At 43.1% G+C, this 13,718-nt stretch overlaps 2 protein-coding genes across 6 annotated transcripts; one reads left to right on the top strand and one right to left on the bottom strand.

Moving 5' to 3' along the window:
- Positions 1–400: 400 nt before the first annotated feature.
- LOC116805694 (trans-1,2-dihydrobenzene-1,2-diol dehydrogenase) lies at positions 401–2,155 on the bottom strand. The gene is made up of 2 exons (XM_032739322.2): positions 582–2,155; positions 401–468 (listed from the first exon to the last, which is right to left on the bottom strand). The coding sequence occupies exons 1-2, from the start codon at positions 745–747 to the stop codon at positions 452–454; spliced, it is 183 nt and encodes a 60-aa protein (XP_032595213.1). The 5' UTR covers positions 748–2,155; the 3' UTR covers positions 401–451.
- A 222-nt stretch (positions 2,156–2,377) lies between these two features.
- Positions 2,378–13,559, top strand: LOC6566934 (mucin-17). Of its 5 annotated transcripts, none has more exons than XM_032739538.2 (3): positions 2,378–2,459; positions 8,978–9,202; positions 10,933–13,559. In XM_032739538.2, the coding sequence occupies exons 1-3, from the start codon at positions 2,402–2,404 to the stop codon at positions 13,272–13,274; spliced, it is 2,625 nt and encodes an 874-aa protein (XP_032595429.1). In that variant the 5' UTR covers positions 2,378–2,401; the 3' UTR covers positions 13,275–13,559. The 5 variants fall into 5 exon arrangements, with proteins under 5 accessions (XP_032595429.1, XP_001993378.1, XP_032595431.1 ...); XM_001993342.2 differs by having other exon boundaries at positions 2,384–2,439; XM_032739540.1 differs by having other exon boundaries at positions 2,410–2,443.
- Positions 13,560–13,718: the final 159 nt, after the last annotated feature.

The following is a 13,718-nucleotide window of genomic DNA, read 5'->3' as shown; positions in this document are numbered from 1 at the left end:
TTTAAATTATTTTAAAATTGAACTTAGATTCACGCTGCCACTGCTGCCGCGTATGATTGTTGTCGAGCGTATCGATTGCCCTGGAAGAGCAGCTGAATGGAGGCCACCACATCGGCGCCATTAGCGTTGCTGCGACACCTCTCGATACATCCAGAGTGCTAGCTGTATGGCATACGGAGCCAGATCCTTGACTATGCCCACATAGCGCATTGCAGAGATGTGTGCTGCGTGCCGAGGCCAACCCAAGATGGCTAATCTCGAGCCGCAGAAAGCTATAGACGGGTATGCAACGCGACCAGAAACCCTCTATGAGAAACAAGCCACGTGCCAGAGCCTTGTTTGCCAGCTGGGTCACCTCGTGCTCGGCCATGCACAGCGGCTGCTCGCACAGCACATGCTTGTCGTGGTTGAGCATCAGGTGGCATAGCTCGCACTGCATCTGATTCAACGGCTATATGTAAACGGCGTCTGCAAATTGAAGGAGGACAAACCATAAATGCTCTACAAAATCGATTGAGTTCTTACATAGAATCTTAATCTGCTCAAATCTTCAAGGAGTTAAGCATAGAAATTGTATTCACCAACACTGGGAGAGCGTGCGAGTTCCGCGTAGCTGGTAAAGACACTGGGCACTCGATACTTGTCGGCAAAGTTGCAGGCCTGCGATTGATAGTTGGCCATGCAGGAGGTGATGCAATGCTGCTCCGGCGGCAGCACACTCAGAGCCGTGGCAAAATCCTCAGCCATGAGACTGACGGGCGCATTGCCCCAGCGAAGGGTCTTCACATGCTGCTCAACTTGACTTAAGTGTTTGCCATGCAGCTGCTGGTTGCCGCAATTCCACTGTGCAGCTGCCACCAGAGCTGCGTGGGAATGGGGAGGGAGTTGAGTTGCTATGGCCAAATACCGTGAAAACTACGACGACGACAGCGAAGATGATGTTGAGGATAGGGAGGGAGGAGTGGAGAGAGGGAGAGGTAGAGGTAGAGATGAAGAGCGATTGTCGCGTAAAACGAATTTCATTCATACAGTTCGCAATTGCAATTGCATGATTTTGTTTTATTTTGTATTTTTTTACTTTGTTTCTTTTTCCACGAATTGGCGAAATTGCGGGTGTTGCTTTGTATTTGTGTTTCTGTTTGGGTTTGTGTGTGTTTATACTGGTTACTGGTTACTGGCCACTTGGGAAAGAGAGGGGTTGGAGGCAGTTGGAGTCGTACTCGGAGTCGTAGTCGGACTGCCCATCTACGTCGAAACGAAGACGACGATCGCATTATGTGGCACTGTTTAGTGCGCGCCAGTCTCAGTTCCTCCATAATTAGTCATATTTGTTTAGCATCAAAACTTGTGAATGACTGTGCCCGCTGCTGTGGATCAGTGCCGCTTGGCTGCCAGAGATGGGCGCGTGTCCACGCACGACATTTAACTCATTTCATATATAATACTAGATTAGATTAGACTCTAGGTCTGGTAATGTATTGTGGCAAATGTAAGGATAATTGTGGCTACAGTATATATTAAGAAGGAGTTTTTTTAAGCCAAATGAGAATTATGCATTTAAGCAATTACTTTCATAAGTTTGACTATGTTTAAGAAGTGCAACTAGCAGAACTTTTAAGATTTGGTGAGTCTTATTATAATAGATCATGCATAAATTTAAATTTTAACTGATCTAAAAGAGTTTTTACAGACGGGCCATCTGCTGGTTGAGCTGTTTCCTACTTCTAATGTTGAGTTCTTAATTCGTATAGTTGTAGAGGCTATAAATAATTGGTTAAATGCGATATCTTAGGTGAGAATCTTCTCTTAAGCTCAAAGTCATCGTAATTGCCTTAGATGCAAGAATTGTAATAAAAATGGGCTGCAATGCAAGTCGTGCGTGTTGCAAGCACGCAGCCATGGAGAGGCAGAGGCACGCGGCCAGCTCGATTAGCTGAGAGCGGGTGAGGCGGAGGCTGGTCCTGGCGCTGCACGTTGACGGCCATTAGGCGGCGCACTTTACGCTTAACGCTTAACACTGCGTTCTGTCAGCGCTGGCTTTTCACTTTCTTTTAGAAACCGACGCACATACTACGAACACAGTTTGTTTATTTGTGTTTATTTGTGTTTTTTTTTCACTTTTCAATAATTCGAATTTCGAATGCGTGCAACAATGTGGCCAGCCAGCCAGCCAGCCAGGCAGCTAGCCAAAGTCTGAGTTTGCTGCCGTAGGCAAGCAAAAAGCACATGAAACCAAACAAATTTGTTTATCTAATTAGCCATGCACCGGGCGACAACAACATTTCACCTGCTACATATTGTGGGGCGCTGGTTTCGCCAGCGCAATTAGCATGCAAGGCAGGTGGCATTGGCAGAGCCAACAAATCGAAACTGTCCTAAACCCAATTGCAAGTTTAAACAAATGAAAGTGTTCTACGCACAATCGTTGGCCCGGAAGTTGTGGGTGAAATTACAGCTAAGTATTTATATATGTTTCTTTTTTTGGCCAGTGAAAGGTTGCTTCAAAAACAAAAAAAAAAAAACAAAAGCAATCACTACAAAAATATATATCTTCTGGTGCGTGCGTCGATGATGACTCTTTCCACGGCGACATGTTCATTAAAGCTGCACCAGGCCGGCACAGCTCGTAAATGAAAAGAAAAGAGAGGAAAAAACAAATTTGCATGTTGGCAACATAAATCGTTTGGCAAAATATTTAACAAGTCAGCAGCAACAGTTGAAATCAATAAATTTATTGATACAATTTATATGGGCAGCGAGGACGGCAGCATGCAGCGAGGACGGCAGCATGCAGCAGGCAGCACATGCAACACACACGCAACAACACACACAACGCTAATTAGAGCAGGGGCGAGAGAAGAGGCGTGGTGTGGAGTCTAATAAAATTTACCAATGGACCAATTTGACTGCACACATTTGTTAGACACACAAGGCAAAAGCCGACAAAGAAGCCAGCAGCGGCGAGGGCTGATTGTGTGTGTGTGTGTGCTTGGGTGTGTGTGTTCGGGTGTGTGTGTGTGGGTGTGTCAATCAGTCTGTCAGTGTCATATTTACATGTCTTGCATTCTTTTGTGAAAGTCATGATTCGTCAAGTTCGTTGCCTAAGTCTTTCGTTTGCAATTTTTTGACATTTCGCTTAATTAACACATCAAGCTAATGAGCCGCCTCAAAAAAAGGGGTAACTAAAAACAATATAGGATGATTGTTTTAATCCACAAGTTGTGTTTGTTGTTGTTGTTGTTGCTGTTGCTGTTGTCACTGTAAGCGCTTTTAATGGCTTTACAAGTTTTATGCATGTCTCAAGTATCGACGTCTACAAAAGTCTTCGCAAATACGCACACACGCCCAATAACAACAGCAACAAGAAATCGACAATAGTAATGGGCTGGGCGACGGCATCATGACTGGACTGTCACTGGCCACTGACTGTCAATTTTGGTTTGCTTGTTTGTTGCCATTTGCCTTAAGCTGTAAACGCATTTATCCATTTCAGCGCCAAAGAAATGTTTATTCAGTCAAATGACGACGATTGCTTTTTATGCAACACACACAAAACATGCCAATTGTTACTGTACTCGGCCATGCAACAAAAGCGAAAGCTGATCAGACATTGACCGCCCAGGTAGCAGCAGCAGCACCACCACCACCTCCACTAGCAGCCACAACAAAGCCAACAATTTTGTACATCAACAACAACAGCAGAACCAACTTCTCGGTAGCTTTATAAAACAACAACCTCTGCAACCAGTTGATAACTACAGACTAAAACCGTATAAGCTTTAGGTTGAAGTTTAAATCATTTAAAACAGGATTTATGTGCTGGATTCTTCAAAGCTTCTTGGCAAAACTTGAGAATTATGCTTTTGACTCGCCGTGGAAATCGTCGGTTTGATTTTTTTACCTAGCACCAAGTCTTAATATGAGTTAAGATCTTTTCAAATCAGAATATGTATTTCTCTTTTTCATAACATATTAGTCGAAGTAAGTTGGTTTCTCTAGCGGTTCTCCATCGGAATTTGGCCAGTCAGTTTGGGTATCTGTTATTTTCGGAATTTCAGGTGATTAATTCTCTCCACTGTTTTGTTTTATTCAGTTGAATTAGTTTCATTCTGCTAAAGTAATATTTGTATTTTTCATATATAGTACAAAAAACTGCCTTTGTGTGTATATATATATATAAATATATATATATTATAAAGATATCAATCTTAACATTTCATTGAATTTATATCTAGCATCAAATTGTCTTCGGCTTGTTGTATTTGATAATCCCCGAGCAGACAACTTCATGGTCTGTCTAGCCAGTCAGTCATAGAGTCATTCAGTTAGTCAGTTAGTCAGTCAGTTAGTCAGCAACATGTTGCAGTGAAAAGTGAGTCTGTTCGCAGGAGAAGAAGAGGTGCGAAGAAGGAGCCACGACAACTAACCAAAAGCAATGCCAATGCCGAAGCTAAAGCCAAAGACAGCAGCAGCAGCAGTGGCAGCAGCAGTGGCAGCAGCAGCAAAAAAAGCGAAAAGACGACAACTTTGGTTGCCGGCAAGCAGTGGCGTCAACGCCAACGCTGACGTCGACTGCGACGCACATATATTGATTCGCTTTGGTCAGTAAACAACAGCAACAGCAACAGCAGCAGCAGCAGCAGCGGCGACAGCGACGTCAATTGTAGCAGCGGCAGCGACAAGTGCAGCTAGCAAAGTTGCAGAGTAAACGCCGCTCAACTTTGGCGTCTGGTGGTTGGCTGTCGTCGGCGAGGGGAAATCTTATGTTGGAGCTTGGTTGAGGGGCTTGAGGTCTGGTCTGTCTAGAGTCTCAGTCTGGCCAGTTGTCTGGTTCGTTGTACTGCCGCAGCGACGCTGGCAGCGCAGTGGCGCACACATTGACGCTTCTTTGAGCCGTTTCGAATTTGTGTTTTGGCCAACACAACGCGAAATCAGTTAACAAACGGACGCGTTTTGAAACGGATGCGCAACAGCAGCGACTCGCACTCGATAAAAACAAAAACGAAAAAGCCGCAAATTTCCTGCTCCTCAATAGCCAAAGTGCGAATGACTCTTCGGTGTTCGGGGCCCAAAGTGTGACTCGTCTCGGCACGTCGGGCGTCGTCGTTTAAAAGTGAAATTCACTGAATGAAATGAAATGAAATGTTTGCCAGCCCCATGCAATTGCCATCGGAACTGGGAATGGGATTGGGTTAGCGATAAAGCCCCTCTGTGATTAATATTCACATCTGACAATTGCAGCAGCAGCAGCCAATGGAAATGAGTGCAACTTAAACGCAAAGTGATTACCATAATAAAAAAATAAAACAAAAACAAAAATCGAATTGGAAAGAAAAGGATTATACATAGATCAACAACGAGTCAATTGAGTTTCGTCTTTATTTCCATCTATTAGTGCCCGCGTTGCATGGTACGTATCAAATGTTGCATGATGTAAGATCTGAAGACCTGCAGAGTAGTCAAGAAATTGTGATTTAAGTTTTCGAGCATATAATCAAATAAATCAAATACAGATTGCATTTAATATATGTGCAATTTGTAATCTAATTTATTAATCATATTCGTCAAAATTGACCAATATTCTGAAGATGTTATAGAATGGAGGAGTACGGAAATTCCCTTTGGTTTTGATTATATATCAAATACATAATTTGTATAACAAATACATAATATACGAAATCTAATTGTCTTATTCATCCAATACTTCAAATTGATTATTATAGATATAAAATAATAATATTAGCTTTGATTTTTTATGCATTGGATACTTTTGGTTACCATTTTATTTTTTATTTCGATACATTAATTTTATAGTTTTCATTTACTATATAAAATATATATTTTATGACTCTGTCATTTTTGTTTTATTTGCAATTTAAAAACACGATGCAAAGACCAAAAATGTTCCATCTTGGCTGGAATTTTGTTGTTAGCAAAAGATAATTAATTCACATAATTTAAATCTTTAGGCAAACTTTAAAGCAATTCCCATTGTAATTAGAATGATTTTGATTTGGCAATTTTTTGTCAATAAACACAATAGTTTATTGTTATTGTTGTCTGTTTGTTTTTGTTGTTGTGTTTGTCTTACTTACTCAAAAGCTGCGAGTTTTCTCAGCGGATGTTGCACTCTCAGCGAAATCGAATGTGCAGCGCTATTTGCACAAAGAATTAAGACGCACTGCTCATCAACAAACAGCAGCTGCGTCAAGTTGCAGCAGCAGCAACAACAACAACAACAATAAAATACACACATCCCTCATACGCAGCGTTGGCAGCGCCGAGAGCCAAGCGCCAAGCGCCAAATGTTCGCGTTGAAGTTGAAGGAAAAGGAGACAATGCCAAACACTTGCAACTGTCGATTTTTCCCCAACCACATGTGTGTGTGTGTGTGTGTGTGTGTGAGTGTGTTTACTTGTACGTGTATTTATCTTTCACTTAAAGTGAAGATGACATTCTTTAAATGAAATTAACTGCCGGCAGCAAAAGCAACCACAAATAAAAAACTGCGCTGCAAGTTGCTGTTGCTGCTGCTGCTGCTGTTGCTGCTGGTGTTGCTGATGCTGCTGCAAATGTTGCTGCTGCTTTGGCTGCAATTAGTATTTGTCTTTGCTAATACGCTGCCATGTTGGTATGCATCCCCAGTTTGCTTGTTGTTGCTGTTGTTGTTGTTGTTGACCAGTTGTTGTGGTCGCTTTTTATGTCACGCATAAAAAGTGTCGCACACTTGAATGAATCTTTTGGCTTCGGCTTTGGCTTTGCTTGTCACTTAGTGTGCCAAGTTGTTGTTGTTGTTGCGCTTGTTTGTATGTTTATTTGTCTGTCTATGCGTTGCTGTTTTTACTTTTTTCAATATAGTTTTTGTTTGTATTCATGCACTTACAGCCGCCTCATTGGCTTAAACGTTAACTTTGCATGCATCCAGCGAACTCAATTGCGTTTTGGGTTGGGCCGCTGCGCTTTTAAAAGATGAAGTTGCAGATAGTTTGAAGATATTGAAAGTGCCCTGGAAGCAACTGAATATTTTGGCCACACATAAGACAGAAAACAAATACCACACACAGCGTCACATTGCAGTTGATTTACTTACTATATCTGAGTAAATTTAAAGTAACTTTTATAGCCGCTGCCAATTGAAAAAACAAAGCAAAAAACAAAGCACATTTTTAACAATAATTTTTTTTTATTAATTTGATAATATTTAGTACAATATTAATTGTTAAGGCTTAGTGAAGGAATATGGCTCATCGATAAATGATAAATGCATATTAAGTGGATCACTTCAGTAATTGATGTTTACCATAATATGTTAAATCATCAGCAACAACAACTACAACAAACAACGACAGCAGCAAGAGGTAACAACTTCCTGGCTTGTAAGACAAACTCGTTTAACGACCAACTCACGGCTCATTCATGTAAACAAAATTAAATCCAATTAAATAACACAAAAGTTATGCATAGTTAAATTTATTATGCAAAATATATTGTGAATGGTCGTGCAAGTAGACGGCCATTAAATAACTAACAAGACGAACGTGTGAAAATTGCAACTTACTTCGATTTTAATAGTCACAAATCTAGGCTTAATTTAGGTATTATATGCCAGCTAATGCTAGAGAGGGGAATCGAATTGTGGAGAGTGTTTGACTAGTGAATTATTTATTAGATGGTCTGATGATGGCATTCCATCTTTCTTGCTGTCAACTAATATTTAAGCAGCTTTTTGTTTGGACTTCCAGGAGCGCATGGCCGGAACTGGGTATCAGCCATCTCAATCAACCACCCGCGACTAGAGCATTTTTGCCTGTTTACTCATTTTATATTGGTTGTAAAAATGTAATTAACGCCTATTCTGTGAAGGCCACGAAACCCCCTCCGCATCCCCCAAAACAATTAACCATTTTTGGTGGCTTCTTTGCGAAGCTGGCGGTGAATTTTATTTGATTTTAATTGCCCGCCGTACTGAGATGTTCGCCATTTAATGGCTTTATTTATGCGTGTAGTAATCACGTTAATTTTTACGATTGCCGCCAAGTGACCGTCGTGCAACAGCCGCAACAGTCGCAACAGCAACAGCAGCCACAACAACAACCCGTGGCTCTGCAAAATAAATGCAAATTTTGTTGTTGATGTTCCAAAATCGAAACATTGTGCACAAGTTTCACTTTCGTTGGGAACGCGTCCGATGACAAGGCACATCGCATCGAAAACCGCTGAGAGGCGCACGTAACCTTAAAGACATGTCCTAAAAAAAAAGTGCCGCTGAGCCGCCTCAAAGAGGACCACCCAAAACAGGCACAGACCGATCGCAGTCTCGAATGCGATATGTTTTTAATAAAGTTGTCAGTTATAAGATGTGCGACCCTCTTTCTCTCCGAGGACAGTTGATGGCACATTAATGCAATGCTGCAATATTGCAGCCATCAACTTGAAAAGGTTTTAAGCCAAGATTTTGATTAAAATTTAATTAAATTCATTACAAAGTAAATAATAAATTTGTTCACCGATTTTAGTTTTTTTTTTTTACTGTTTTCTCAGTCTTTTATTCTTAATCCTCTTCCTTTTGAAGGGACAAATCACACAAATCTCACAGATAAATTAGCAAATGTTTGAACAATTTAATTATTATTAAAGACACACAAAGTTTGCTGCTAAAGACAGCAATCTTGAGTAATACACTTTAGTGACTAAAATATATTTTTAGATGAAATTAATTGATTTCCGTAAAGCAATAATTACTTGTTCGGCGATTTTTAATAAAGATTGTTGTCTCAATATTTTCTTCTCAATCCTCATGTTGTGAGAAAATATGTTTTTAAAGTGAGACAACCCAGAAATACCACAGATCAATTAGCAAATGTTCGAACAATTTCCTTTAAAAAAAATGTTGCTGGCCAAGTATTTGGCTTGTAATACGACAAGGATTGAATAACCGGAAAAGCTTAATAAGCATAATTTTGATTTGCATTTCCAGATAACCCGCACCGTTTCACGATGATTAGCGAACGCCACAAAACCCTCAATTTGGTAACAATATTTTGTTGCTGGCTCTGCCTGCAAGCCACCTGCCCCGCCCCCTGTGCGGCTGATGAGGTGTTTGAGGTCTTGCCACTAACAGCGACGATGACGACGTCGAAGAGTGGCAGTCATCAGGATGAAGTGAATGGCTTGGTGCTTGTAACGCCCAATGCGACAACAGGTGAGAGAGGGAGGGACACACTTAGGAAAGGGGGGGAGGGGGTGGGGTAGCTGATGTGAGCTGCCAATGAACCGCATGAAATGCCGCAAATATGAAAGATTTGCACTTTGATTTTGTTTTAACCACCAAATGCCGACATAATTGACACGACCACGAGATTGACGACGAGACCAGACGCCATCACCTGTTCGCCAGTCCACCAGTCCAGCAGTCAGCAGTCGAGCAGTCCACCAGTTTGCTCCGCTTTAGACGACGAGAAGAGAGGCGAGAGAAGCAGTAGCAGGCTATTTTAATGGCCAGCATTAGGGGATCCAAACAATTTTAACGCAATCATGCGCGGTATTTTAATGTGGTGCAGCAAATGAAAGTGAAAACGACTTGGGACTGGCCAGCAAACTGCCAGCAAACTGCCAGCAATTATGCAAGGATAAATGGGATACAAAAAAAAAAGCACACACACACACACAGAAAACAAAACCGCATCGATGCATAGTCCAACTGGCAAATGGAGCGTAGGTAGTATGCCGCCCCAGAGGCTTTTAATCTTTGGTAATTTATAAAAGCGTTCGCGAAAACCAATTGGTCGGCACAAATCGAAAACTGCCAGCTGGCAGATCAGAAATGCATGAGTCGCCACATTTCCGCTAAGCCAACTCCCCAAAAATCAGTCAGACAAAGTCCAAGTTCCAGTCAAGTTGCAGGTCCTCACGTTGATCTACGTCGCATTCAAATGGAAAGCGATTTGTCTGCTTGTAACTAATAACTTATACCGGCTACCACCAAAACTCAGAGTCGGCGACTCAGCCTCCAATCCCAGACTCCAGCTTAGACACAGCTGCCAGTCAGCGTCGTCGTCGCCGTCGCCGTCGTCGTCGTCGACGTCGTTGCCGTTGCCCCGTTGATCAGTCAATCAAGTCGAACCAACACTGGCCAGCTGTTGTGTGTGTTGTTCGTTGTTTGTTGTTCGTTGATAGCCTGACTGATGGCCCCCAGTGATCTGGCAGTGATCTACCTGGTGATTGCCATGTGGCATTCAGGTGGACACTGCCTCCTAGCGCACCAGGAGGCCTGCGGTCCGCAACTTGAACTGTGACTTCAGCATTATTGGATTGCGACTCCCACTGTAGTCCGCACATTGGTCACGGCCCACGCTTTGTTCGTGCTCTCATCTTTGCTCCGGGATTAACTTTGCTTTGGCCATAAGCAGTCACGTTAGCTTAAATTATATGCACTGGCTTAAAACAATCTCATCAAGACGTTGGTTCATGGAACTAGTAGAAGGATTTAGTAAATAAGATGATGACTGAAACGCTGAATACTTTAAGGACACACACTTTAGATCTGCAGAATTACTGCTAATAAATAGTATATTATAGAAGAATTTACCCATCTATAATAAGGATTGAGATAAGCGTTCAATTTGGAAACTAACTATTATTTTATATGAAGTGATTTGTTTTTATAACCTTCTTCGACTAATGTGAACGATTTACTGACTTTAGCAGTTTGCCATTTAATAGTTTATAATTTTTTGGTTTACGTATCGTGTTACCCACTCATTTGTGTGGTGTCTCTGCCTGGTGGCGCTGCAAAAACATTTGTTAACACTTTAACGAGTTATGATTTGGTGGCCGGCGTCATTTGCCCGCCGGCCATTTGGATGGCGGGCAATTAAAGCTGCAGACACACGATCAAGTTAATTGATGCAACGCTCTTCTCATTCATTGCAGCACCACGCCTGGACCCGAACAACAACAACGAATGGCGCCCACTGGGCCATGGGGATCCACTGCAAAAGGATCCCACCTATGATTATAGTCCGCCTGCTCTCGATCGTGTGCGCTACTGGGCGGAGAACAATGTGAACAGTACTCAGGATGCCAGACAGAAACTGCCAGCGGAGCTGTTGCGCAACAAGACAAAAAGCGAGATTCTGCTGTTGGGAGTGGCTGGCGAAAGGGAACGTTCCAGAGCGAAGCAGCAGCAGCCATTGTCCTATCAGGGATTGGGTTTATCACAGCAACAGCATCAGCAGCAGCATCAGCAGCAGCAGCAGCAACAGCAAAAGCATCAGCAGCAGTTGAAATATGCGCCCATACGTCGGAGCTATTATGCGCCACAACAAATACAGCAGCATCAACAAATGTTGCAACAACAACAGCAACTAATGCAATACATGCCACACACACATTTAATGCCACCACCTATGATGATGAAGGGCATGGGTCATGTGGAGTATCGTCAGAGCTCACCCAGCAGCTCCTCCTACATGAGCATGAATATGGGCGGCAGCTATACTAGCTCCTCCGGCAGTCACAGCAAGCCAGTCGTTAGCTCCACGCACTATTATAGCAGTCCCGCCACAGACAGCAGTGCATCCTGGTTGACCCATTCGCCCAGCATGACCAGTATGCCTTCCCGCATGAGTTACGCGGATGGCCATCATCTGGAGTCCATGCAGCACTACAGCTTCTCCAGGCCTCAGACCACGGGGAGCTATGCACCCAACTCAATTCATACGCATTCTATGGGCTCCAAGCAGGCGCCGCGCAAGCCCTGGCTCCATGAGCTGCTGCAGAAAGAGCTGGTGAAGCCGACGATGAAGCAGCGCATGAAACCAACAATGCCAGCCACCAAGTATCTAATGGGCACCACCAAGCCACAGCACTTGATGAGTGCGTACAGTAGCTCCACCCATGCACCAACCTTAAGCTATAGGCCGGTGACCTTTGTGCCCGGTCCACCCACCATTGCCACGCCTACCACAACAAGCGCACGCCCAGAAATATATATTACGCCAACAACACTGACGCCCACCAGCTCAGCCAGCTACGGTTTCCAACCCATGCTCGTCTCCAGCTCCAGTTCGCCAACAATAAGAACAACGGCGACAACGACAACGACACCGCAACCCATCTATCAGCGACCACAGACTCCGACAACGATAAGCAGCAGCACCCGTCTGCTGATCCCACAGACAAGCAACTTGAAGCAGCGACCGACAGTGGCTCCTGCACCAGAACTAACCACAGATGCTCTATTCTCACACTATAAGCAGCCACCGAAGCCGCTGCTGGGACCCATGTATCTCATTATCGAGGGTCACTCCAAGGTGAAGACCTATGGTCAGAACGAATTGGATCCGCATAGTCCCAAGATAGTGCCCGTTATCTCGAAGCGGGAGCCGGTGGTGAGGATTGCGGATCCCAGCGAGAAACGCGGCACAGTCGAGACCTTTCAGGTCAAGCATTTGCATACAAAGACAATGCCCATAATGACAACAACAACGACAACAACAAGCCCATCAACATCATCAACAACGACAACAACCACTGCAAAGACTCCAACTGTGATTCCCACTGCGATTCCAACTGCGATTTCAACTCCAGCTTCGCTTAGTCCCAGCACTAAACAGCAGCCCAGCGGTGTTGATGATCTGCTCAGCTTGCTGGACAACATGTTTGCCGAAGCGCATGAAATTGCCAGTACAACAACAACAACTCCTTCCACAGCAACAACAACAATCATGTCCACAGCAAGCAGCGGGAGCACTCGACTCAAACCGGTGACAATGAAAATGAAACTGAAACCACAGCTACCAGAGCCGCGCATTGGCAGCCAGGCGGGTAGCATTGAGAGCAGCCTGCTGGATGCTGAGGATGAGGTCAGGAAGGGTTCAGAGATTGCGACCAGCACCGAACCTGAACAGCCACCACGTGCCACACGACAGATCTTTGACTATGATCAATTGCCCGAGTCTCGCATCAAGGCCGAGTCTAAAGACGAACCTGACTACGAGCTAGATGATGATGATGCTGATACCGATGATAATGATGATGAGCTGTTGGAGGATGGCGAACTGGACAATCTGGGCGATGTGAGCGAAGATGAAGAAACGTCAGATAGCGAACATAATTTACTCAAACGCATCGATAAATTTGTCGATGAAGTGGATGATGGAGACGATGACTTGGATGATTTGATTGAGGGTCTCTCGCCTGGCAATGACGAAAACGATGATGATGATGATTTTGATAATGAGAATTCTCAGCCGCAGCATCGTCAACATTAGTTATATATTTTCTTAAAACTGTGCTCTATACCAAATCTATCAGAACAAATTTTTCTCACACTTAAAATGTTTTACATGTAAATAACTAAGCTTTAAAGATTGGATCGATTGATCTAACGTTGTTAGTTTTTAAGTTTTATCATCCAAATACCAGATGAGAACAATCGGTTTTCTTGTATTGTGTCGTTCGTACTGTATTGTAATTTAAATTAAATTATTGAAAATTTCTGTTTTTAGTTGTTAAGTGTGCAATAATTGACAATAAACAAATAATTTATGTAATAATTATTTGCAACATGTTTACAAAAGGATTTTGACTTTGCTAGAGAGCAGGCAGTGCATATGACAACCTGTTGGCAAAGCAGTTTAGCACATGCACAAACCACATACAATTACTTAAAACGGGTTTGATTTTTGAATTGTTAAGTGAGCAATTGAAAATTG

Source organism: Drosophila grimshawi, unplaced genomic scaffold (assembly GCF_018153295.1).
Source record: "Drosophila grimshawi isolate 15287-2541.00 unplaced genomic scaffold, ASM1815329v1 contig_1377, whole genome shotgun sequence".
Taxonomy (NCBI): Eukaryota; Metazoa; Arthropoda; class Insecta; order Diptera; family Drosophilidae; genus Drosophila; species Drosophila grimshawi.
Note: the sequence above shows the minus strand (reverse complement) of the source record. Positions and strands in the feature narration are given on the sequence as shown.

Bases quoted from the DNA above. Each gene is read 5' to 3' on its own strand.
- LOC116805694 (XM_032739322.2), bottom strand. From the start codon at position 747: ATGGCTGAGGATTTTGCCACGGCTCTGAGTGTGCTGCCGCCGGAGCAG.
- LOC6566934 (XM_032739538.2), top strand. From the start codon at position 2,402: ATGAAAGTGTTCTACGCACAATCGTTGGCCCGGAAGTTGTGGGTGAAA. The intron at 2,460-8,977 runs GTATTTATATAT...TTGCATTTCCAG, and splicing joins GTGGGTGAAATTACAGCTAA to ATAACCCGCACCGTTTCACG. The intron at 9,203-10,932 runs GTGAGAGAGGGA...CATTCATTGCAG, and splicing joins AACGCCCAATGCGACAACAG to CACCACGCCTGGACCCGAAC.